Source organism: Bombus affinis, chromosome 5 (assembly GCF_024516045.1).
Source record: "Bombus affinis isolate iyBomAffi1 chromosome 5, iyBomAffi1.2, whole genome shotgun sequence".
NCBI classification, from domain to species: domain Eukaryota; kingdom Metazoa; phylum Arthropoda; class Insecta; order Hymenoptera; family Apidae; genus Bombus; species Bombus affinis.
Window position 1 is genome coordinate 13,247,943 of NC_066348.1, and position 24,368 is coordinate 13,272,310.

General features: G+C 35.8%; 3 protein-coding genes across 9 annotated transcripts in view; 1 reads left to right on the forward strand and 2 right to left on the reverse strand.

Annotated features, from left to right (window-relative positions):
- Positions 1-11,888, forward strand: part of LOC126916945 (TNF receptor-associated factor 4) — a 33,898-nt gene extending 22,010 nt beyond the window's left edge. For all 6 annotated transcript variants that reach the window (XM_050723279.1, XM_050723281.1, XM_050723278.1 and 3 more), the window contains 5 exons: positions 7,589-7,693; positions 8,980-9,141; positions 9,713-10,030; positions 10,120-10,380; positions 10,504-11,888. In XM_050723279.1, the coding sequence (XP_050579236.1) occupies positions 7,589-7,693; positions 8,980-9,141; positions 9,713-10,030; positions 10,120-10,380; positions 10,504-10,857 (1,200 nt within the window). In that variant the 3' untranslated portion in view covers positions 10,858-11,888. The remainder of the gene's footprint in view (positions 1-7,588; positions 7,694-8,979; positions 9,142-9,712; positions 10,031-10,119; positions 10,381-10,503) is intronic.
- LOC126916948 (probable DNA replication complex GINS protein PSF2) lies at positions 11,868-12,957 on the reverse strand. The gene is made up of 4 exons (XM_050723287.1): positions 12,580-12,957; positions 12,402-12,510; positions 12,179-12,346; positions 11,868-12,103 (listed from the first exon to the last, which is right to left on the reverse strand). The coding sequence occupies exons 1-4, from the start codon at positions 12,822-12,824 to the stop codon at positions 12,059-12,061; spliced, it is 567 nt and encodes a 188-aa protein (XP_050579244.1). The 5' UTR covers positions 12,825-12,957; the 3' UTR covers positions 11,868-12,058.
- A 271-nt stretch (positions 12,958-13,228) lies between these two features.
- Positions 13,229-22,387, reverse strand: LOC126916943 (adenosine receptor A2b-like). Of its 2 annotated transcripts, XM_050723275.1 has the most exons (5): positions 22,201-22,387; positions 19,156-21,005; positions 16,300-16,511; positions 15,378-15,848; positions 13,229-14,442 (listed from the first exon to the last, which is right to left on the reverse strand). In XM_050723275.1, exons 2-5 carry the CDS (start codon positions 19,622-19,624, stop codon positions 14,068-14,070), a joined length of 1,527 nt encoding a protein of 508 aa, XP_050579232.1. In that variant the 5' UTR covers positions 19,625-21,005; positions 22,201-22,387; the 3' UTR covers positions 13,229-14,067. The 2 variants fall into 2 exon arrangements, with proteins under 2 accessions (XP_050579232.1, XP_050579230.1); XM_050723273.1 differs by having other exon boundaries at positions 19,156-22,387.
- Positions 22,388-24,368: the final 1,981 nt, after the last annotated feature.

A 24,368-nucleotide genomic window follows, 5' to 3' on the forward strand; every position in this document is an offset into this window, starting at 1 on the left:
GTGAGCCATATAACATTCGGTTGGAATTTAAAAGTTTGTAGATTTCTATGGTTCGATAAGATAGCGGAAAGGCGTGTTGAAGATATGAAAGGCTATCGGTAGCGTTTTTACCCAGAATTCTATCATTCGAACATTCTTCAGCACAGCATCAGTATAATGTTATAGTCGAAATACACTCGCTGAATATATACGAGAAACAAAGTACATACATATGTATTTATTAATTCATTAGAAGCGATAAACTTATGGAAACAAGTCATTGTCTTTCTTAAATTGAACATTCAGATATACACCGTAGCTTAATACGTGTGCCTGACTAATCTAGCTCATGCAAGGTTTAAGTATATCGAAGACAGCTAATTACTTATGAACATTTATTATCAACCTAACGAAACAATAATTTAAGAAATGAATTCCGGAAACGATCGTGAGATTGATTTGTTCTTTTTTTATTACAGTATTATGTTGAAACGTTATTGTTCTTTCCAAGGAGAATCATTTAGATTATATTACCGACTAGAATTAATAATTTCCTAGTGGAGGAGGATACTAAATCATTAAACCGAGGAGGTGCAACAACTATTTGGAGAAACCGGTCCGTTTGAAATTAAAATGGTCTCGTTGAAATTCTAGTTGTGCTCGTTCACGGGTCATGAACTCTTGGAGCCCTTAAATCCCACGTTACAATTCTTCGTTCGGTCTGAAAGTCGTAGAAACGAAGAAACGAATGTCCCATTTTTCTAATACCGAGAGAGGTATCTAGCAGGAGAAATGAAACTTTCCTCTTTCCACTGACTTTCCTCGTTTCAGTAAAGAAACCAGTGAGTCTGATCTTAATTGCGACGATCCATTGTATGTGTGATTCATGTTTTAAAGTATCATAGAAACAAACAGAATTTCGTTTTTTTTTCAACTCTCTCAATAATCAAGTTGAATTATTTATTTCAGTTCGTTGCCTTTTTCTATTATCTTCCAATGAAATAACGTGTTCGACGAAGATTGAAAATAATCAAGTCTCGTTGTGTTTAATTTTTTAATTTAAATTTAGAAGCACAAAGTTTGTTTAAAGAAAAGAAAAACATATTTGACCTTGTAAATAATCTTGATAATATCTTGTCTATACTTTCTCATCATATATTTATCCAGCGATGCATTATAACTAAACAAACAGAGCGATAACTAAACAAACCTTTGAGTCAGTATCTTCTACAATACAATTTATCATCCAATGCTATTATCAAGAGATTCAACGACTTTATTAAATACTACAATCAAATCGATAACACTTTCTACAAACAATAGATTTCGTAGGATTTGCAAAGTACGTAGATACGCTTGCACCTGTGAAAAGAGATTCGCCAAACACTTCCAATCTGAAAGGATGATAACTAGAACGAAGGACATTCCTGGAAAAGAAGAACGGGACATGACATCGTGCGAAATTCACGGGTCACGAGAATTACTCGGAAATCGTAGAGTGCCATCCTCACGACCGCTAATTTATGGGATTCTCTGGCCGAGCCCAGAGACCATTTCGTAGCCGACAGGAAGTTTTCCTTTCGCACGCGATCGTGTCTTGCTCTGGTCCGTGTGATCGATCCGCAAATAGCTACGGGAAATTTAAATTTACCGGACGATTCGTAATCGTTGAACTTTTGCACATCTCGATCGCAGAACACAGAAATCTATATTATTCGCTTGCTTCGCGGAAGAAGATAATGTACGAGTCTATTCTGCGGAGAAGTTTTAAGCTATCTTGTGAGGATAACTCATCGTATTTTTAAAACACGTTTCGAAAGACAAATTTTTAATTATTTTCGTTATTATACTACTACGAAAGAATGAAAGAAATTACGCAAAATACATATTGTTTTTTTTTTTTCAAATTATACAAATATCTTATTAACAAGTTTACAATAATTCTTGAACCAAATACCATTTAACGAGTAACACATTTAAGTTGATATTAAATTTTAGTATTCAAGTATATCCATTTGATTGATGGTCTAAAGTTTGTATATGGTATTGTACGTATACGTATGTCGATTGCGATAGTTAAAGAGGCGATTTGTAAATCGTTGAGATGTGATTTCGTAATGTATCATTCATAGCGTATAATATTGCAGAAATACTAATTATTGCGATTGAGTGAGAAGTTGAGAAATTCTTTGTTTCATCGTGTAATTTCATGCTTCCTTTCTCAATAAAAGAAACAAAAAGTTTCCGACTAAAAAAATTCAACCGTTGCAAATGTAATTTTCACTAAAATTTGTTTCACTGATAAATTTGCCAACCAAAATATTTTGCCTATATCGAGATAGCGAGTTTTGCGAAACCGATGAAATTTCTTCACGGTTTCGAAACGGATCAACGGGAGCAGGAATTCGGAAGATTCTATGTATATGTTAATCCTTGGTCATCGAGTTGTCAAGGTCGCGCGGTTTCATGCCGACGGAAAAAATGAGATTCGCCCGTTGGATTCGAAATGCGTAACCGTCACGTCCATGCATCGCTAATATCAGCAGAGGATTTTTCGAATACCGGACACTCTCGTCCAACTGCTTTCCGTTTCATTAAAATACTGCAAGTTCTTGTCCGATGTGTTGGTCCTCCGATACTTTTCCTCCAACAACCGAAACGATTCCTATTCTACGCTTTTTAAAACCTCTTAATATTTTGAGAAACCCTCGCCAATAATATAACGATTCTTACCTATTTCTGGCCAGAATTCCTTATACATAAGATCTTTTCTAACTTTCTATCGAAGATTCGTTTCGAAATGTAGATAAACAACCACACACAAAGGTGAAGTATGAAAGAAAAATACGAAAGCGATTAAAAACATCGAATTTGCAAAATTCCAAGGGTCTCGAATATACGAACGATCGAACAGATAAAGTAGAATAATAGAAAACGTAAAGATAGACAAATCAAGGCGAATTTTTCAAGGAAATCTAACTCTTATTTTTCGTTCGTCGATATTAGAACGGCCACTCGTTTTTAGGGGATTTTCACATTGCGGACCGGGTTAGAAAATTCCTGCAGGGCCGCGGAGATGATGGTCGTCCTCGAGAATAAGTGGAACGTACGCGAAGATCGTGTCCGTTATTTCGCCGTGACGTCACGACGACTTGTAACCGCTGTAACAGCGCCATGGAGAGAGACTAGCAGTGATGTCAGCCTCGCGATGCTCCATGTCGGTATTCTAATTCGCCGATTAGAGCGTTATGGTGTTTCCTGGAATAAAGGACATCAGCTAGAGCCTCGAATCCATTTGCATTCGCCTGTTCGTCGCTGTTTGTACAGTCAGAGAAACATCGTTTATCATTGGTTGGAAAGAAAAGATGTGATCGAGAGGATTTCTTGAATCGTTGTATCGGTATTTAATATTTCAAGACGCATCGTCGTATTATCGAACTTTCGACCTTACGTAACCGACGCTTTCGGTAATATGATTTTCCGTTGCTGTTGCGCCGCTTAGTTTCCCTGGTGAAAGCACCGCCTCGTTTTGACGATATTACGGAACTTGCGCAACGCGAGATCGTTGGCCCCCGCGGCTTAATTGGTAGCTCTTTGTTTTAATTAACTCGCCGCCGGCCTTCTTTTCGATTGTTTCCAACTCTTCTTAATGGCACACGCCTCACCAATGAAGTCGGAGTCGTGTCATACAGAATTATTATCGTGCCAATTAAACGTAATGCAGCAAGTTCACTGCCAGAAAGCCAATTTATCAATCTCTATTTAGACTCATCGCAGAAAACGATCTTTCTTGCTTAAAGATGTTTGTTTTAAGTATTAATGGAAAATCACGGTATCCTCGATAGGAAATTAAAAATTAAGATTTTAATAGGACGTTTACGAAGCAAGGTTTTTCAATTTTGCAATAAGAAGCGATCGACGATGAACGAATTGTAATGGAGGAGATCGAAGTGAAATGAAGCCTCGATCACGGTCAGTGCAAGTGTATTTTTATTCTCGATATCATGATGCGGTCGGTGTTCTTATGTCTTCGTGTTCGTTCTTTTTTTCTTTTGTTTTTTTCTTGCAATCTCGAAGCTGAAAAGGTAGATCTGTCTCTTCCATTCCCGGCGGTGTTTATATCTCAACGGCAGTGGCTGGTTGCGTTAGATTCCTCGACCTTGCCGGTCGTGCAGGTTTCAACTCGCAGGCATCGGACCTCCACATCTATACCGGGTGTACCTGTGTGGAAATGTTTGATTCCAGGTTGAATGAATACTTGTTTTGCAGGAAATTGCGTTTGTCAGTTCTTCTTGAAGCTGCCATTAAAGAGCAAATTCACAATACTATTGGATATCACGTTATATGAACATTTCCCAGAATATCGAACTTCGTTCGCAAGAACAGTAAGAAATAAAATAAATAAAATTAATTGTTAGCGTCGTCGTAGTAATCACGCCATCGAAGAATAAATTCAAGATAGTATTGAATACCATGATGTAGGAATAGATGCGAGGATTAAATTATATCCCTGAGAAGAATGGTCAAAGATAAAATAAAATCAACGGCGCCATCGATTTTACAGCAACATATCAGAACTCGAAACACGTATTAATAGAGGCAATAATTATTTCCACGCACGACGTAACGCGTTAAATTTATTCTGGTTCCTTGCCTCCCGCATGGTTCTCGGTACGGGTTCACCTCCTGCATCAGGGTTATTATTGAACATCGCTATTTCCGAAAACCGTCACGACTCCATCGTCAGTTTGCCGTGGTCGACAGTTCTTCCTGGAAGAAACAACGTGGCATGAAAATTCTAAAAGGATCGGAATGCCGCCGTCTCCCATGTTGCGTTGCATCCATGCCACCTTTGAGCTCGGAGAAAGTCTTCCACGGACGGATTTAGATTTATTAGACAGTTGTTACACACTGTCCATCGTTTATTTTCCCGTGTATTTTCAGCCGTTTTATCGCGCGTTTATTTTATACGTGTAACGCATCCACTAAGTGTCCATCGGCTAACGAGTTTAACTTCGTATTCAGATATAAAATTCAAATATCTTTATTTCAAAAATCTTATTTTGATATGGAAAAAAGCTGTATAAGAAAATTTTCAGGGTAGTTTAGTTATTATGAAAATGTAGAGTTATTTTTTTCACGCGCACTATGCTGAGATTAAATTAGCATTGCGGGAATTTAAATCTACAAAAAAAACAACGTTGACATAAGCTCTTAACAGTAGCCTACCAAGCTTAGCGATATAATAACACGGACAACCGATGCAGAGAGAAAATTCAGAGGCAGAAAAATTATCCCTATAAAGAATTGTGATTTGTCGACATAAAGAAACTATATAGATGTAATGTCAGTGATTATGTGGGTGATAGCGAGCTGAAATTAGATTCGCTAGTGCGTAATTTTCAGAGCACGAATGGAACAGTGGTCGTCGTAACCATAAAGTACCATTGATGGAACCGTTCGGACGCTAATGGGTTCATCGTTTAGCATACAAACAATGGAACCATGTATTTATCGGCAGAGTCTATCATTTAAGCGGCATCGTAAGAATCGCTGACGAGAAATTACCAGCAGCCACTTAATAATAAAGGATTAGGTAACCAATTACATACATTGTTCTATAGCCAATCTGAATTCCCAATGTGTTTCTATGTTTCGTGGCACGGGTCTGCGAAGAAAGTTTGGTCTATACGAACTCTAGACCCAGTGAACTTCATCGATCGATACTTGAACTCTTTTGCACGATAATTTATTAATTAATAATATCAGCAAATTAACAAGTTACAAATTACAAATTATAGACTCGTCTGTAATTTATAACTTAACGATCTTAAATCGAATGATATTATCAGATGATTTGTAGTTTGTAAAGCTTACTTGTGACGTTGCATTTCGTTTGTTATCGAGCATGTCACTTTTTAGTAATTAGCAAATTGTAACTTGTACAATTTGCTAATGATATTACGTAACTCGATTGTACAGGAGTGCTCAGGATTATCTACATTGGTTCGCGAAAATATTTGGTCACTTACCACGGAAGAGTGAAAATTTTTCATACAACACGTTTAATATATTCACAAAGATTTGTTCTGGCTTCGAAGATGAGCCTAATTGTGTTCGGTGTCAACGATAAAATCGTTGTCACATAGTTTGAGAATACGATTCGCAAACTCGAGACTTCTTCGCGATCCTGTAATTCTAACTAGCGTTATCAAGAGCAAATAACTCCTCGTATACACATAGAGTTTGTAGCGTTAATTCTTTGTTTGAAATGTGTTACTTACGTATTTCACAGACCTCGAGTTACAAAGACACGAGTTCCGAGCTTTGTTCTTCGCAGAATTTAATAAGAAGGAGAAGCAATTGTTTGTTGTTATTATCGAGACATTTAAAGGTACTCGTACTATTTTATTCGCTGTAGTTTATATTAATCTCGAAGCTTTAAAGGGAATTATATTTGTTGCAATCTTGATAATGTATATCAATATGGCGAATATAGCAAAGATAAAAGGAAAGATTAATTACTTATTATTGTTATTGAAAGATTTAAGGATGTTACATTGTACGTACTATTTTGTTTGTAGTTTATATTACTTCAAAAATCTAGGAAATAACCTTTACAAGTATCTGATAACTTTACTGATACCGGATGCCAAAATCGCGAATATACTAAGAGAAAAATGCAATTATTGTTATTGGCAGGCTCGAAAATATTACATATTCTATTGTCCTATTTGTAATTTTTATCGCTTTAAAGATTTAATATTAAACTTCGTCAAATGTCTGATAACTTACAGGATTACCCATACGATTGTCGAATATTCTAATACGATCTAATACGATCAAAAACGATTTAATTCCCTACTCTACTGAATGAAACGAAATAAGCAGAATAAAATATCAGTATTTAAAATAAAACATATTCGACATTAATTATAGATGACTTACGAATCTGTAATATTACCTTATATCGAAACCTACAACCAATTTTTCTCACAAAACTGGACGATCCCGAGAAACCTCCGGACTACAAGATCCACTATCTCGACCCTTATCTACCTTTACTATCTACCGATTATAAAACAGTTTTCAGGAAGAGAATTCGCTTAGATCAAATCGTACATCTGAAGCATACTCACCCAAGTGAAATGTAGGTTCCGAACTCTACGGTGAAGAGTCGTGTCGCTGAAAATTGATTACCATATTTCATCGTGGCGGTAGTTGGAATGCCACACGGCTTGTTTATGGGGTATGAGACCCAGTGCACACTCGTTTCGTAGACAGGGCCGCCTGGTAACGACTACCTGTTACCCAATTAATCGCTACCCACGTTCTAAGAGGTCCAGTTCCACTCGACCGTAGCCTTTGATGGAAACCAAACAATTCAGGAACCTATTCGTTTATGTTGCAAAAGGTCGGACGCAATTATTCGATTCACTGCTTGCTGGATACAAAATATTCCTGGCGTTGTTAAAAGCTTCGTGTTTATCGACCTGGTTTCCTTTGTTAAATTGAAATAATTCGATAGGTGTGCTTTTTTGAATGGAATAGCGGACGTTAGAGAATGGAAAGGACAGTAGATAAGATTTGTTGGTTTTGTGTGTTGCAGAATTTCCAGGATCTGGAAGCTGAGAAGGCAATAATGGGCTCCATTGTGTATTGCATACATCATAAGGATGGCTGCAAGTGGTCCGACGAACTTCGAAAGTTGAAGGTAACGTTATATTTTTCTTTTCGTTTTGTTAGTATCGATGCGCGTACCACAATTTTTACGTTTTATATGGTAAAGACGGTACTGTATGTTGTTCTGATAATTGAAGAGTTTTGTGAACAAAGGACTTGTAGGTTTCCTATTTTCTAGTAAAATAGCTAAATTACTATGAATCTTTTATTCGCGTTGGGAGTATAAAAAGAACAAAGTTCTTTAAGTTGTTTAGTTCTAGTTTTCTGGTATTAATTACGTTTGAATTGGTAATTATTTAAGAAAGAAAAAAAAAATGTATACTAATCGAAAGAATTTGAACGTGACTAGTATTTAAAAACTAGAACTAAAATCTTCACAGCTAAGGTATTACACAACTAAAAATTTTGCCCTACGGGTTCTTTTCTCAGAAAGCTTCACGACTGATACGTGAAAGTGTCAAGACTATCTATAGGTCTTCTAATTGTTCTTTATAAAATTACTCGAAATTTTGGATGTGTAAAAATACGTTCTCGAGATCGTTTCATTATGCATTTCTGATCTTGAGCGACCTTGCGTTGATAGGTCGTTGAACTGGTCCCGGCACGGTTAACTCCCACACAACTTGCGGATAACTTGTGCTGGTTTTCCGCTCAATTATAAGAACAATTATCGGCTCTTCTTACCGTCATTAACATATCAATTCTTACATGATCTCTTGTCAAGTTACGAGTTAAAAATAGTCTATATATGCTATAAATGGCTTCGTAATTCTTTCTATTGTAATCGGTAGTGGGGAAAATCCCATTATCGGAAAACGTTATAAGGAGCTACAAGATTGACCTCGAAATAAATTTGATATGATTTTTTAATAATTCTACATACACAAATTATGTTACATTCTTTTTGCATCGGAGTACAAAGGATTAGTAATTAGAAGTTAGAATCAGTAAAATTCTACATTTTTAAGAATCATCGGAAAAACTTTCGAAAAAAAGTACTCTAAAAATTCGAATTTATTGTAGTATTAAGAAATATCGAATAAATGAAAAATTAGAACCAAGTACATTTCGAACGAAAGATTTCCCCATATAATTCTCGCAGAATAAATTTTAACCTACATATATTAACATAATGCTTTTACACACTACCGTAGACGTTATTACTATTTCTTTAATCTCCGGTATGCGGTTCGTTCACCCGAGTTTCCCCGATTGTCGCAATACGAACATAAATCCGAAGAGAACGATCCGATCGGAGTAGAAGGAATGCGCCGTTCGAGTCTCACCGATGTAAAAATCGCATTATATCCTGTTTAGGCTCACCTGAATACCTGCAAGCACGACGCGGTCCCCTGCAGCAATAAGTGTGGCGCGATGATCCCGCGTGTGCTGATGGAGGACCATTTAAAGTACACTTGCGCCCAGCGGCGAGCACGCTGCGACTTCTGTGCCAAAGAATTCACCGGTCACACGCTCGAGGTAACCGCCACTGCATTAATTAGAAGAATCGCGATCGAGTGCCAGCCGTTAACTGTACTATAGTGGGAACGGATGCAAGCGAAAGCACCATGAGTTCAAACGAAATTTCTCGAATTCTTTTTCCTTTTGTTTAATATTCATTTAGTCATGGATGAATGATTACAGTGGCTCACGAAAGTATTTGAACTTTTATAGAAACTTCTTATGAACGTATTATACGTGTTATACGAGACATTCTAACGAAGTCTTATTAGCATCGTAATGAAGCGCAATTATCATAATTGTATTAACAACGTTTGAAGCCAATTTAAAAACGTACACAGTAGCTACGAGATATTTAATTCAGGTATATATAATTCACAGAAAAATATTTATATTATTCATTGTATTAACAAGTTACTATATTCAGTGAAAACATCTTTAATACTTTTATATACACTTTCAAATTGTTACTCCGTATTCGTTATAATTTAACTAGTATTATTTCAAAATTTTCTATTACGTGGCTATATGTTTATAATTTAATCAACTATTTAAGGATATCGCTAACGATTCTATTCTTTGTCTACAGAAACACACAGGGACGTGTGGCTACGAACCACTCTACTGCGAGAACAAGTGTGGCATGAAGGTGCAGCGAAGGCATCTCAGTCAACACAAGTTGGGCGAGTGCGCGAAAAGACTGGTGGCCTGTCGTTACTGCAACAAAGAGTTCGTTTTTGACACACTCGGTGCTCATCACGCCAAGTGTGGCCGCTATCCAGTCGCCTGTCCACACCGTTGTGAAACTGCCGTCTTACCAAGAGAAGATCTCGAAGTTCATTTGAAAGATCACTGCACTACACACCTCTTATCTTGTACTTTCAAGGATGCTGGCTGTCGTTTTAAGGTACATCAATTTATTGCTTTAAATTACATTCACTTTCTGTCTTTTTTTCATTTCATAAGACTAATGTCAAATATTATTTTTTGTCACAGGGAAATCGATTTTCGTTGGACAAACATTTGGAGGAATCAGCAAAGATGCATTTAAGCTTGATGTGCAGTGTAGTAACAAAACAACAGCATCAGATAACCAGCCTGAAATCCGCCATTAGCAAACTATCGTTAAATTACACGGGCACACTAATATGGAAAATTACGGATTACAGCGCTAAAATGTCCGAGGCGAAAGCCAAGGAAGGAATGGAACTCGTCAGCCCTCCTTTTTACACTAGTCAATATGGTTACAAGCTACAGGTTGGCAATACTTAATATTGATTCTATATTATTTTTCTTTAATTTAAGTTTTAAGAACTCTACTACAGGTAGAAATACGAGTACATATACTTACTTACAATGTAAAAATATTGAATATTCCAGGCGTCAGTTTTCTTAAACGGAAATGGAACCGGAGAAGGAAGTCATATTTCAATATACATAAAGATACTTCCCGGAGAGTATGATGCTCTGTTGCGATGGCCATTTTCCCACAGCGTGTCCTTCACCATATTCGACCAAACGGTGGTCGCGGAAAAGGCGTGCAATATCGTAGAAAGCTTTATACCGGATCCAACATGGAAGAATTTCCAGAGGCCCAGTCGTGAGCCCGATTCTCTCGGTTTTGGCTTCCCAAGATTTCTCTCTCACGAAATGGTGAAGAAACGGCATTTTGTCAAAGATAATACTATGTTCATCCGAGTAAAGGTCGATCCTAGCAAAATAGTTGCTGTCTGAAAAGATAACATCGACCCGTATTTTTATTAAATACGTTGTATCATACTAACTCAATTACTATCGTTCCACGTAACACATTTAATATTGTTACGCCGCACACACATGGTTTATACGTATTTTTTACTTTTACACGTATCGTCAGTCCAGTAAACGATTAATGATACTTGATATTTATTAATTGTGTACTTGGTGTGATAGGTCGAAGTACTTCACATATGAAGCGCATGGTACTTATGTCGTTACACTGAAAGTAAACTAATGTAAAACTGATTAAAACAAAATAGAAAACAATAGCGACTTACAAAACAAAACGACTGCTGTGCGAAACATTTGGAGGATCTAAATTCGGAGAATTATTTGAATTTTTATTACGAACAGAGTTCTGGTTTTGGCACATTGATATTTACGTTGACTATTCTTTATACATAATTTTGAAGATTTTAGGATATATTAATAACACGAACAGTTGATCCTCTGGTTATATGAAGCAATATATCTCTCAATTAAACGGGAGCTGATTGAACATGTGTACATATATCGAACACCGAAATTTTGTAAGCTCTCACTTGTAGCATCAGACCCATCCTATGACTGCAGTTCCCAATTATTCCTATCTTTTATTTTGTAACATACGTTTCCACATTTTTTACACTGGATGATTCGATTTACAAACTTAACACGAGGTTGGAGGTTACAATTTTGACTGAAATTTGAGTAGATCAAATTTTTCAGCACATTAGATTAAACCGGTCAACGTTAAGTTTGTTAAAACGATATCTACCTTAACAATTCAAATCAAAGATTATTAAAGGACTGTGTATTATAAGCTTAAGAGATGTAAATATTGTGAAAAAAAGAAACAGCGCCGAACGAGATGCGAGTTAATTAATCGAAGCGACCGATCTACCGATGTAAATATAAGTTTACTTTATATTAGTGATAATGAGAAATTGTGATTGAGATGCTAGTGACTGTATGTAATGATTTAAGAATAAGAAATAATAAAACTATTATATCGTATTCGTATATTACATACTGTGAACATTATTTTATTCTCCATTTTCTTTATTTCGTTACACGAAATCAACAGAAATGCATTATAAATACTTCATATCAATACTCAATATATACATGTATATTTACAATCTAGAAATTACGATAGATTATACATGAAAAAGAAAAACATCGTCTAGAGATCAGTCTATTGCGATGTCCCAGTATAATGAGATTGTGTCAGTTTTCCATCCTAAAAAATATAAAGTTTGCTTCAGAAAGTATAAAAAAGATTTTCTTGTAATAGAATTACTATCGTATTAGGTACAGAAATGGTTTGAATCCTTAGCATTTGATCCAGAGCATGTGGCAATAATGGACGAACACTGTTGATTTCCATGGCAGTTAAATGATCCAGCTTAGCATGTAAACCTTCGCTTTTAAGGAATGCATCTATCGATGTACGGAGCTTTGACATTCTTATGTCCCATATATCCTAAAAATTAATTAATACATTAGCATTAAGGTATACTTACATTTATATTTATTACCTTCACTGCTGTCTTTATTCTGTCCGCATCTGGTATATCATCACTACCAACATTCAGTAAAAGCTGTGCTTCTTCCATGTAATGATTACTGGGCATTTTTATAAACAATCTAAAATAACAATTTATTTATACGAAAAAATATTTTATCATAAGAGATGAAAGAAGCACATTTACTTACTTGGATAACTTTTCTTCCTCCTTCGTCTCATTTAAGCCATCAACGTCCATCCAGTCTTGATTAACGATTCGACACTTTTGTTGCTGTTTCAGGTTTACAGCCAACCAAATTGGAACTTTTACAGGTAGACCGGCTCGAAAAGGGCCCACAGATCCCGAAATTAAATGAATCATGTCAAAACTAAAATTCGGCACAATGGTGACTAATTCTTTTTCACTGATAAATTCTACTTCACTTGGATCCATTGTTCAGCGTTTAATATTTTATTATAAACAATGTTTATTAAGTAAATTTTAACATCTTCCAAACAGACCCAACGTTGCATCCGATACGACAGTAGGACTAAGTTTTGGCGGGAAACTTGCGTACGCAGTACCTTTCCATGTTTGAAACGCTACCTGTTGCTCACTACGTTAACTTCGGATGTATGTAAAGCGCATGCACGATATTAATTCGATATATCGAAGTTCGGAATTAGTTTCAACTAAGTTCTGTTCGTTTGGTCAATTTAGCGATCCATTTGTAAAAATAATGTCTTATTTAAAAAAAAAGGATATGTACGTTACAAAAGATATTAAACCAAGGCAAAGACTTTTGTGCTGGAACTATTTAATTGTCAGGTAGTACTAGGTTACTAGACAATACTATATTTTAGTGGATATAGATGATTATTTTTGTGACATTTATTTAGACCGTCGTGTGATACACAGAATATGGAATGGACATTAGCATGTAGTCTGTTTTAAACTAACTTTTTAATATTTGAAAATTCAAATATCGGTTCCCTTATTAGTTTATATGATATTCACATTTCTATGTTTAACATACATTTCACATCATTTTCATGCAAATTACATATTCATTATATGTAATCTGTATAAGACTGTCGTTTCCCAATGTAGATATGTTGTGCAGATATGTTATATATTTATTCGTGTTTAATTTCCATTAACAATGAATTTATTATTTGAAGAATGTATTTATTTTATTTTCGAAATAATATTATTCATAGTCGGTAGAAATGATTATTAATTTTTCAGTTTCTATATATTCATTATAATTTATTCTAAAGAAATGTCTTTCTTTTTTGGACATACGCTGAAATTTCTTTTAATTACCATTGATCACCATTAAAACGGAAAATGTAATCTGGAAATACGCTCAGTCAAATATTCAGTGCTTTAACAAAACTTAATGCAATACAGTTTCTTCACACTTTATATCGAGTATTAAATAATATCAGGATTCAGATTATTATACATCGAATTATAACACACTAAACACCAAAAATACATCACGTTTTGTAAACTTATCATTAACACCTTATTTTGCAATTTCAATGATTTATTTATGGTAAAAGATAATTACCATACATCTTCTTATCGTTAATTTATTATTAATAGTGAAATTGATATCCACCAATTTCTAATTGAATCGAGATTCAATTTTGATTAATTTATTCACGATCGGAAATGCCGAAGAAGTTCATCAACCTTTGTCTTTATTTTCCATCAATTCCTCATCCAGTTTTTCGTGAACAGATTCCACGTGATTTACATCTACTTCAATGACGAAGATAGACGCCGGTGGCGTCTCCTCGACGTGATCCACTTCCGCCGGAAGAAGCGGCATTAAAGGTTTGTAAGTCTGTAATTCCAGTGAGGTAATACGGGGCGATCTCGAGTTGATTCTGTCATTTCCAAAATTGTCACTTTCGTTTCGTTGCAGATCATTGCTGTTTTGACTCGCGTTGTCATTTTCCTGTCTATCACTCGAAGAACTCGATGTGTTTCCTGCATCGTTTTCTCGAATCGTAACGTTTCGAGGGCTCGAGAATGATCCTCTGGATTTAACGTCAGTTACCTGTAATTAAAATTCGATCGATAAAATAAGATATATTTCCAATAATTTTCAGGATAAAATGCCAATTTTATCTCTAGAAAAATTAATCGACTGTAGCTGTAAAGATCTGATAGCAGGGATTACTGAACAGTAGATTTTTAAAAATTAATAGATGTTTATGCATTTTTAGGAAATTTAATGGTGCAAACATCTACAGAATGCGTATAACATCCAGAAATATGTATAAAATATTCAAAGTAGGACACTTATCATAGCGCGTACGAAGAAATTTCTATTCATGTACGTCCTATTTTTCTAGTTACGTTCATAAGAGACTAATACAGGTAGGTCTCGATTAATGCGAGTGGTAAATCCCAAAAATTGATTACTTTATTCGAATTCGCACTATTCGAATATTTGAAATATAGGAATTGGTTCTAATTTAAGGAAAGTATACAATAAAATTTGTTAAATATACATTTTCATATAATATAATGTATTTCATTAAACTACGGCACAAACGTGATTATTATTTCTCAAAGTATTTTAAGTTGGTCGCACTTTCATCTGTTTTTTTATATCTTCGTGTATGGGGCGATAAGCCAACAGTACTTTCTTCGAGTCTCTGTTAACTTGCATACTTCAACCCATGTTTGGATCGGCATCCGTAATTTTTTGTTTCGCGTCGCGTCATGACTATAAAACAGAAGAAGTTCAGAGACGATTTACGCATCGTCTCGACGAATCAGAAGTTTAAAGATAAAGTTAAAACAAAAGACTAATTGTTTCCATAGTTGTACCGGATGAGAAAAGAAGAAACCTCGCATTAACCGAATTTTTATTCGCATTAAATACAACCTCACATCATTTTATAATTCGCAGCAAATCGAATATCGCACTATTTAAGCTCACGTTAATCGAGATCTACCTTTAATTAAAAATCAATCACACTGTACCTGACGCAGTAAATCCGACCTGATTACCCTCGTAGACGGCGGCCCTCCTGTTTGCCTCGGGAATTGTCTATGAGAACCAACCAAAGAACCACGATCGTGAATCACGCTAACTACGCTAGATTTCACGTCACTGTGCGGAAATAGAAGTCTCCACATGAAATTCTTAAGCGCCGCACGGAAGTCCTTCAGATGGTAAGCGTAGAGCAATGGATTGCCAGCTGAGTTCAAGTGCGACAGGATTATGCAAAAATTCATCAGGACATCGTGCACCCTACACCTTGGACAGAACGCCATCACACAGTTGATGGTGTAAAGAGGGAACCAACAAATAATGAAAAAGATCACGATTCGCGATAGATTTTGCGTCGCCTTCACTTCACGCTTCCTGGCGGCCCCAAGTAATCGCAGCATGGTTCCAGTTGTCTGGTTTCCGGTACGGCGACCCGGATTCATTGTTACAATTTGTTGCAGCTGCAAGAACATTGTTCGGTGTAATAATAAATAATATAATTAGAGAAATATTCAATATATCATCTTCACGAGAATTCATCAGATGTAACGTGGCAACTCTTCTTTAAAATAGTAGAGGAAGAACGAATAATGCACCTCCAAAGTAATTTATATATGAAATTCTCAGAAGATTATATAAATGAAAGCCACAATCGTTTATTCTCAGCACCATAATTACTTTGTCACCAAGAAGATCGCTTTATTTAAGAACTGCAACCGACGAAAAACCAGATGAAGGTATTTAAGAAAAATGACGGTGCACAAATTTGATAAATTAAAGAAGATAAATTTCGAGGGTCAGCAAACAGGACCTTGTCTTCGCTAATTCATTGTCCTGTTTGCACACCGTATATCCGCATACTCACACTAGTACGCATATTCTGCCCGTATATTTACGGTAAAAGTGTCTGACCTGCTTTACGACCACTCGGTATATATGGGTGTAGAAGGCTGCAATTAATAGCGCGGGAAAGATGATCGTGGCGAAGTACAGGAACACTAAGTAATCGTAATCCATCACCTCGGTGAAGATGCATTTCTCATTGGATTTCTTGCCCGCGTTCCAACCTAAAAGCGGCAGGAAGCCGACCAATGTGCCAGCGATCCAACACACACAGATTATACCTAAAAGAACGGAACCATCATTTAATCTTTATATTTTTGTTTCAACTGTTCCAGATGAATTATTATTAGGTAATATGGAATAATAAGATGTAAAAACATAAAGAAGAGATCACTGAAAACGTTTAAAATTCTCATCCTTACAGTTTTTACCGAAGACCGATTGTATGGAACGGTGATATATGTATGTAGCAAGGAGAGTGTTTTGGACAAGAAATGGAAAGATTTATAGAGATCCCGCTATAGAAGAAGAGAATGAAAAGTCGGTCAAAGGAGTCGATGATAGACGTGCATGTAAACGTTATCGATTGGAAAGTACGGCAATAAACGCACCTTTTCCCCTCGTTGGAGAAATGGTATCAGTCAGTGGGCTCGTAATTAAAATCACTCATACCATAAACAGGCGAAATGCTTAAATTAATCATGGCTAGGTAGCCTGGCAGTGAAATGAGAAACGTCTAACCGTGCCATTAATTTTTTCACGGGTCTCTCCGATCCTTCAATGCAATTTCGCGCGTTTTACGTGAATTATATTTAAAAAACGAAATTTTCTAACGCTTTCTTATCAAAATCTGATTTTAACGAATTTCTATGTTATTTCATGTTTCTCCATGGAATTTTTTTAGAGCCTCACAGTTTTCCTTTTTCATTTCTCTTTCTACGCATATGCACTGTTTCTCGGGGGCAGAGAAATGCGATTTCCATCAATTTCGTCGCAAGAAGGAAGGAAAATCCTTTGGGAAATCGGGCGAATGGATATGTGATATGTATTTCATACTCTATGCTATATATTAACATCATTGAAATGCACCGAATGCAGATGGAATTTTTTCAATTACTCTACTAATTACATAATTATCGTGGGGATTATGTATTACGAAATCAATACATTATCATATTACCTACTTTTATGAATGAGGAAAAGTAACATACGCAAAGAGATATTCTAAAAAACTATTATAAAAGAAAATACGTTTCACTTTAGAGAAAAAATCGTTCCTTATTTACTATAAGCTACTAACTAAAGTTACATAAGAGTTTTTATATAACGTAATTACAAAGATGAGAATTTTTATAAAGAACAAGTATATCGATACTTAAATATCCCAAGTATACTAAGAAATTCATTAATCGATCGCAAGTAAGAAATTTAATATTTAATGCGTCGATTAACTTCAAGTTAAATTTCTTAGGAATATGCAAACTTCTATTATATACGTTATTAAAATATGCGCAGGGAATACCACCTGTTGCCGCCTAAAGTGCATTCTGTTACATCTCATCGATTCAGTTCCACGGAGGATTATGATGTAATTTCTTTGGGAAAATCAGCGTAAGTGATACAAATAAACATACATTAATGTGAGATAAAAGAACTTTCACATATATTCACCGTAATGTTACAGTGAAATTATGACCAAATCATGGTAACAATGGTCTAAGAATATATCTGCACAATATTGTCTAATCAGCATTGTCGCTATTTGATGTCCTACATTCTCGTAGAACAGAACGTGATAAACATATGCTACCATGTGTAGTTGTATGTTATACAGCAATAGAAATATAGTTGTCATTTTATAAAATTTCATATATTTATATATACGTATTTGATTTCAAGCAAAGTCCGATGACTTAAAAATAGCTTGGAGCTTTTTGTATTTCAAATTATTATAAAATGTATTGTCTAAAAAACAAAGAAGTCTATCTTCGATGTCCTTAAGACTATATGTCGTTTATTATTCAAAACATTGCAAGAACATTGAAGTACTTTTTACATGCGAACTTACTAGTCGTTTCGGTATAAGCTGTATATTTTGCATAAACTGAAACATTCGATATTTTATGTCTATTTTGCATAAACTGAAACACTCGATATAAATGGAAAACAAGGTTTGAGATATGTGAAGAGTTGAATAACAGTTTCACTCGAACAAACAATTTCGCAAAATATAATTACGTGGTTTGTGCCTCGGTGTTGTTTTATCGTAGCTCGATTAAATGGTTATGCGTTTCATCCAGAACGCTTCTAAGAAGAGGTGATTTTAATTAGATCATCGGATTGTACAACAGTAACGACGTAGCTAACAATTACTCGATTTACCCTTGCGTTTCTTCGAACTTTTCCCGAGCTCACTCAATTATCGACTCGTACTACTTGCACATCGACGATTACGTTCACGGTAAATTTTCCCTTTATCTTCTAAATGTTTATCTTCACAAATTATCTTCGTTCGATATATCAAACACTTATATCGTATTTATAAAAACAGACAAAACAGAATCTAATATTTTTAAAAAAACGTATTAAAGCGTTATAAAACAATTCTGATGATTGATAGATTTTTTTTTAATTTCTGCGATTAATGTGGATGTCCTGAGAAATGCTTTAAATTATTATGCGTATTCCTGATGAAATCCATCCGCTAACTTAAATTACAGAAATTGTAAAGTAGAGGAACTTCTTAACTTAAAAACTCATTTACTAACATTTAATAAAACTACTTAAGAGATAATTGCTAGTTCAAAAATTTAGAGACTCAAAATTGTTAAATAAACGAATCCTTATGAGTTTAAAAATGAAACCAGCTTTAGATCATTTATTATAATTTATTAGTTCAAGTTCATCGTCCTTATTAATCCTTACCTATGGCAGTTTTAGTGCGTACGGTGCGTGAGTATCCCATGGGATGAAGTATCGCCCAGTAACGATCTATGGACACCGCTACCAGACAGAAGATACTGATCGTGCAGAGGACGATAAGCACTGAAACGGTGAACAGGCAGGCGTGTAAATTCGTCGGTAAACCGATGCTGGCTAAAATGGCGAAAGGTATAGCGAACAAGCCGACCAAGAGATCGGCCGTGGCTAGAGAGATGATGTAATAATTAGTTCGTCGACGAAGTTTCCTCTCCTTGCTGAAGACTGTGATCACTAAACCGTTACCAAACACCGCACACACTGCCACCAGGATCTCGCAAACTGTATACGGTAGATTGAGTTCCGAATGGGTCGACGCATTCACCGCTGTTACAGTCGAATTAGTAGCCAACTCGCTGGCATTTGATGGAAATTCCATCACGATGAACGTTGATACTCTGAACGCAATCGTCATTTACCCTCTATCGATCTGATCCTGATGATTAACTTACTGGTACATTTATCAACGTAGTTTATCGAAATAAATGTAGATTATCGAGGAAAATGGAGATTGCAGAGATAATTTTTTGGTATTTTTATATAATTGATGTTTGTTAATGTACATCAAGTTGATGACTCATTAATATTCGTTTGTTCTTTATCGTAGGTTTATGTAACGAATGTGGTAGTAAATGGAAATCGCGTGACTAGCGGTTCTCTTAGTGTTTTTAATGAATCCCCTTAATTTCTTTATACAGAATATCCATGATGCTCGATATGTCACGCGAGCACGTTCCTTGAATACATCTTACTTTCTTAATGTGGAGGGGACGTAAATAGCAAATGGCACGTCAACGGAATGAGAACGAAATCATCTTCTGCTTCCTTTCTGTTTCGAGAATCTTTCGAGTCACCGTTAAGGATTGTTCGATGACCATGTCACGCTTGATGGTAGACAATCGATCTTATTTTAAGAGAAGGACATTGACACGTACGGACAGACCGGAAAAGGGAAGCATGGTCGTTTATTTGTATGGACGTGCCACGACGATTAACGATATTTGTACCACTTTTCACGCAACGAGCTTTGTCTCTATCGTGTCGTTTAGTAGTACCTACTAATTTACTTGAAATGCACAATTCTCTGATATATATCTCTAATAAAACGCGTACGATTTACGATTCTTATCGAGGGTAAAGAATAAATCAAAAATTATACAAAGTACCAAGCCTTCTATGGCTATTTTATTACATTTTATTATATTTCCAAGTAGCCAAAAATATCAGCCTGAAAGTCATAGATCAAAAATCCTCGATCCTATTTCTCGATCTTCTTTCCAAATGGCCATAAGTAGATTGTATATAACGGAAAGCTCGATATAGTATATTTAATAAGACTTAAATTCTCGTTACACTTGTCCAGAAGTAATCGAGCTTTTCAACTATGTTTCCAGGTAATTTAAGATATCTCTGAAGACTCACGTTTTATCAAAGAACAATGAATCGTCCATTGAGAAACAGGATAGCCGGAAATCTCGAGATTGCGAGCGATCGAGTTCATTAAGTGGACATTTCGAGTCGAACCACGTTTTGATCGCGTACTTGCGAAATTTATTGTAAGATACGACCTTCCGGCGCATGTTCATCAGAAGGTAATTCAACTTACACCGGTACGCGTGCCTTTGATTATGTCTGCAACTGTATTTGGGTCAAACATGAGTTCCTATTATAAGTCTAAAAATCGAATCTTCAATCTTCAATATTGAACAGTTTGGACTTAGAGATGTTCTTTCACTGGTTTTTCAATTATCCCCATCCTCGTCCGCAGAAGTTGACGAATCTTCTTTTCGCTTCGACTGAAATCACGCGGAAAGAATGGATGCGATGGGTAGTAATTTAACCGATTAGATTCTTGTTAACTTTCTCCTTCGATAGACAATCGAGCACAGGTATTGTTCCTATTAAATGCTACTTTATCTTTTATTTTCCCTTATAAATTTAATCTCTCTTAGAATATTCCTAAAAGTATCCATTTTTTGTATTTATTTACCAAACTTAATTTGCAATGAGGAGATTGCCAGCGTGTCGGCCTTTTCATCTTCAGTGTTCACAACAGTGTTTTTCGACATACATTAAAATGCATAAGTTTTCGAACATACAAAGGGTTCTTCGTTAGAAGCACTTCTACGTTTCCTAACATCTGACTCAATGTAATATCGCAGAATATCCTTTATTGCCTGACTCACAGTGGCGTAATTAAACTACTGGTCCTCTTCAAGAACAAAAACAGATTAAACATTTCATTTCATGGCAATGCGACGGTGCTATCTTCGGGGAAGTGAAACTTAATGAAGGAAGAATCAACGCCGACCGTTTCAATCGCGTTGACATCGTGACGCAATTTCAACGCTTTTTTCGTTTCGGTACGACTGACGGAAAAATTATCAAGTGCGCCGTGACTTGGCTAAAAGTTATTGAACCTTCGATCGACAAATGTCCTTGATATTCATTTTAAAATACTGAAACATTCAGCATATATTTGTAATTGGATTTTTAGGCTGTATCAATATTTTCGTGTCGGCACTTTAATTTTTGACCAGTCGTTTGTCTCTATTGTTATGATTAGAGCAATATCTGACAAAGCCGTTGAAGGAGTGAAATACGACTTAGGGTGTCGAGAACAAAGTTAAAAGCAGTAAAAGTCGTCATAAATTGTATTTTAATATCATCATGTACGCCGATACTCTATTCTCAGCTTTTACGCCTATCCTTATTTATAGAGGCTTAGCATATCACTTGCCGATCATCATTGTAATATTTTATCTAAGATGTTACGGCCATACTATTTTCTAACTCAAAACACGACATTTTTATCTTATTTTTATGAAAGAATATCGATTTACTTAATTCAAATTTCAATTTTTAATTCCGATTAATTTTAATTTTGATTAATCTTAATCCCGATTAATTTTAATTTCTGTAAATCGTATATTCGGGGAAAAACCGATTCGAACTCGTTCAGTAACCAATCAGAGTGACGCCGATATTTACCCAACCAATCAACGTCAATCAATGTCACTGCGCGCTTTTTTTCAAACAAACACTAATTGATTAGCGATCGATGTGAATTGTCGCGGTTTCTCGAAACTTCCGGGTTAAATCGAAGATTTGGCGTGAATGAAACGCACCCAGGGAACACGTCCGGCTTCTCAACCCCGTGGCGCGTAACTGAGTTCCTCTTCGTGACACACAGGGACAGTGCGACGGTGGAGGTGGAATAGACGCGGTCGTAGATTATGGTGGTAGTGGTAGACTGGAGAAGAAAATCGGCGATTATATATCTATGTTTCTGTATTTTATATAGATATGATCTATTAGGCATAACTCTTGAAAACGGAGGTAATTTAAATTTGAAATCACACAAATCTACGCATCGTAATTGATATTAAATATTTTTTTGTCTTGTTCATCAAACTTTGAATCTTTTTATCATGGTCGACTATCTTGATTTAAAATATTGATAAGCAGAATTCATTTGTATATATTTCGCATGTTCTTTTTTACTTCCGATGGATTTCACCTCCTCCGATATTTTCTTCGATCTTTTGCAAAAAATTGACCGAAGCAGCGATTCACGATTTGAGACTATGAATGCAGTTAATCTACATATCTTCCGGTAGCATTCCTGCAAGCGTATCTTTACGAGATTTGTAATTGGATAAGCGTACCACGAGTGAAGATTCAATGGGATATCTGGAATATACGCGTAGGTAAGAGAGGAGGGAATGTAAGTACGAGACGCGGCATGTTCATATACGTGAAATTGTCAAAGACGGAATAGAACTCTCCTTGTGCGAGTTAGTACAAATTAGTTTAGCTTCCTCTCGGCGAAATTAAAAGTCCCGTTCAGTCTCTGGAACTTTTTGTGATATTTTATGAACTCTACGTCGCGGGATACTTTACGGCCTATTTCTTTCTTTTACTAACTTTACTAACTCGTCGAGTTCTCGATTGTAATTTGTTATATTGAACGTTTCAATTTGAATAGACCTGTGTATATTTTCTTAGGAAGTACATACACGTATGCTCAATGGAAATTACAAAACAACATTGGAGGGCAATGTTTTCTTAATAGAACTCGATGGAAGGAACGTGCAATAGCGTTGAAACACTAACACCATTATGATGATTATCGAATTAAGAGCGTAAAAGAAAAGTTGTTTCGCTTAATTAGACCTTCTAAATCTAATTTCACGTGCTTGCACGACGCGCCCTTCGCTAATATCGGCCAAGGTGTTTCTTGTCTTGAGAAATTCGACAAGACAAACGGTCGCATAATTAACCACGCGCGTGCGTTCCATGCTGAATATTGGTCACGAAAATAGAGAACCCCATTTCTTCTTCAACATCGTTATTTATATCAATGTAAATGTCGGCAGATCTTCTATCTTATTTAAATCCAGTAAAATTCGACGAACTGCCGTATGGTAATACTGAAAATTTAATTCAATTGGATAATTGATGGAAATCGTAGGAATAGACTATTTACTGTGTGTACTATTAATCGAATCAGATCCTCTTGCAAACAAGCGGGTATTTGTTATTCCGTTCGACATTAGACAGGATCGGATTACTGCCAAGGCTAACCAGACAAATGGGTCTGCGCATTTTTCGTTCTCCCTTTCCAGAAGGTGGTTATATCCGATGTCTGTATGTGTGTCTATGTATAGAAGTTCGTTTGAAGTGAGAAATCGAGTTCTGAGTAAGTTTCTGGGGATACAATTTTATTGAAAAGTGTATCTTACGTGGTGGATTGATTTTCTTCTATATCTAATAGCCTTCTTTCCTAGGATATATATTTTTTAATTTTCCTGTAAATTACTGTTCTAACGATTAACGTGTTAATGGTTAAACCGACGATGCGAGAAAATTATAGGGCGTGATAGAATTAGCGATGAATCTTAATTGCTGGGGTGGCCTTAAACATGTCTTCGACCTTTGCCTGTTATTACAATGTTCTAATAACTGGCAATTACGTAATTAGCCCGACACGCAGTGAGAACCACCGGCTTCTATGAATTTCTTAACTATATACATATATTATAAAAACGATGAATTTTTAAAAGGAAACGTACAGCTCAATCGACGGAACGCGTTTCCTTCCCGATGGTGTAAGAAGATATAAGCTGTGAATGGAGGTCATGGACATCTCAAGGTTA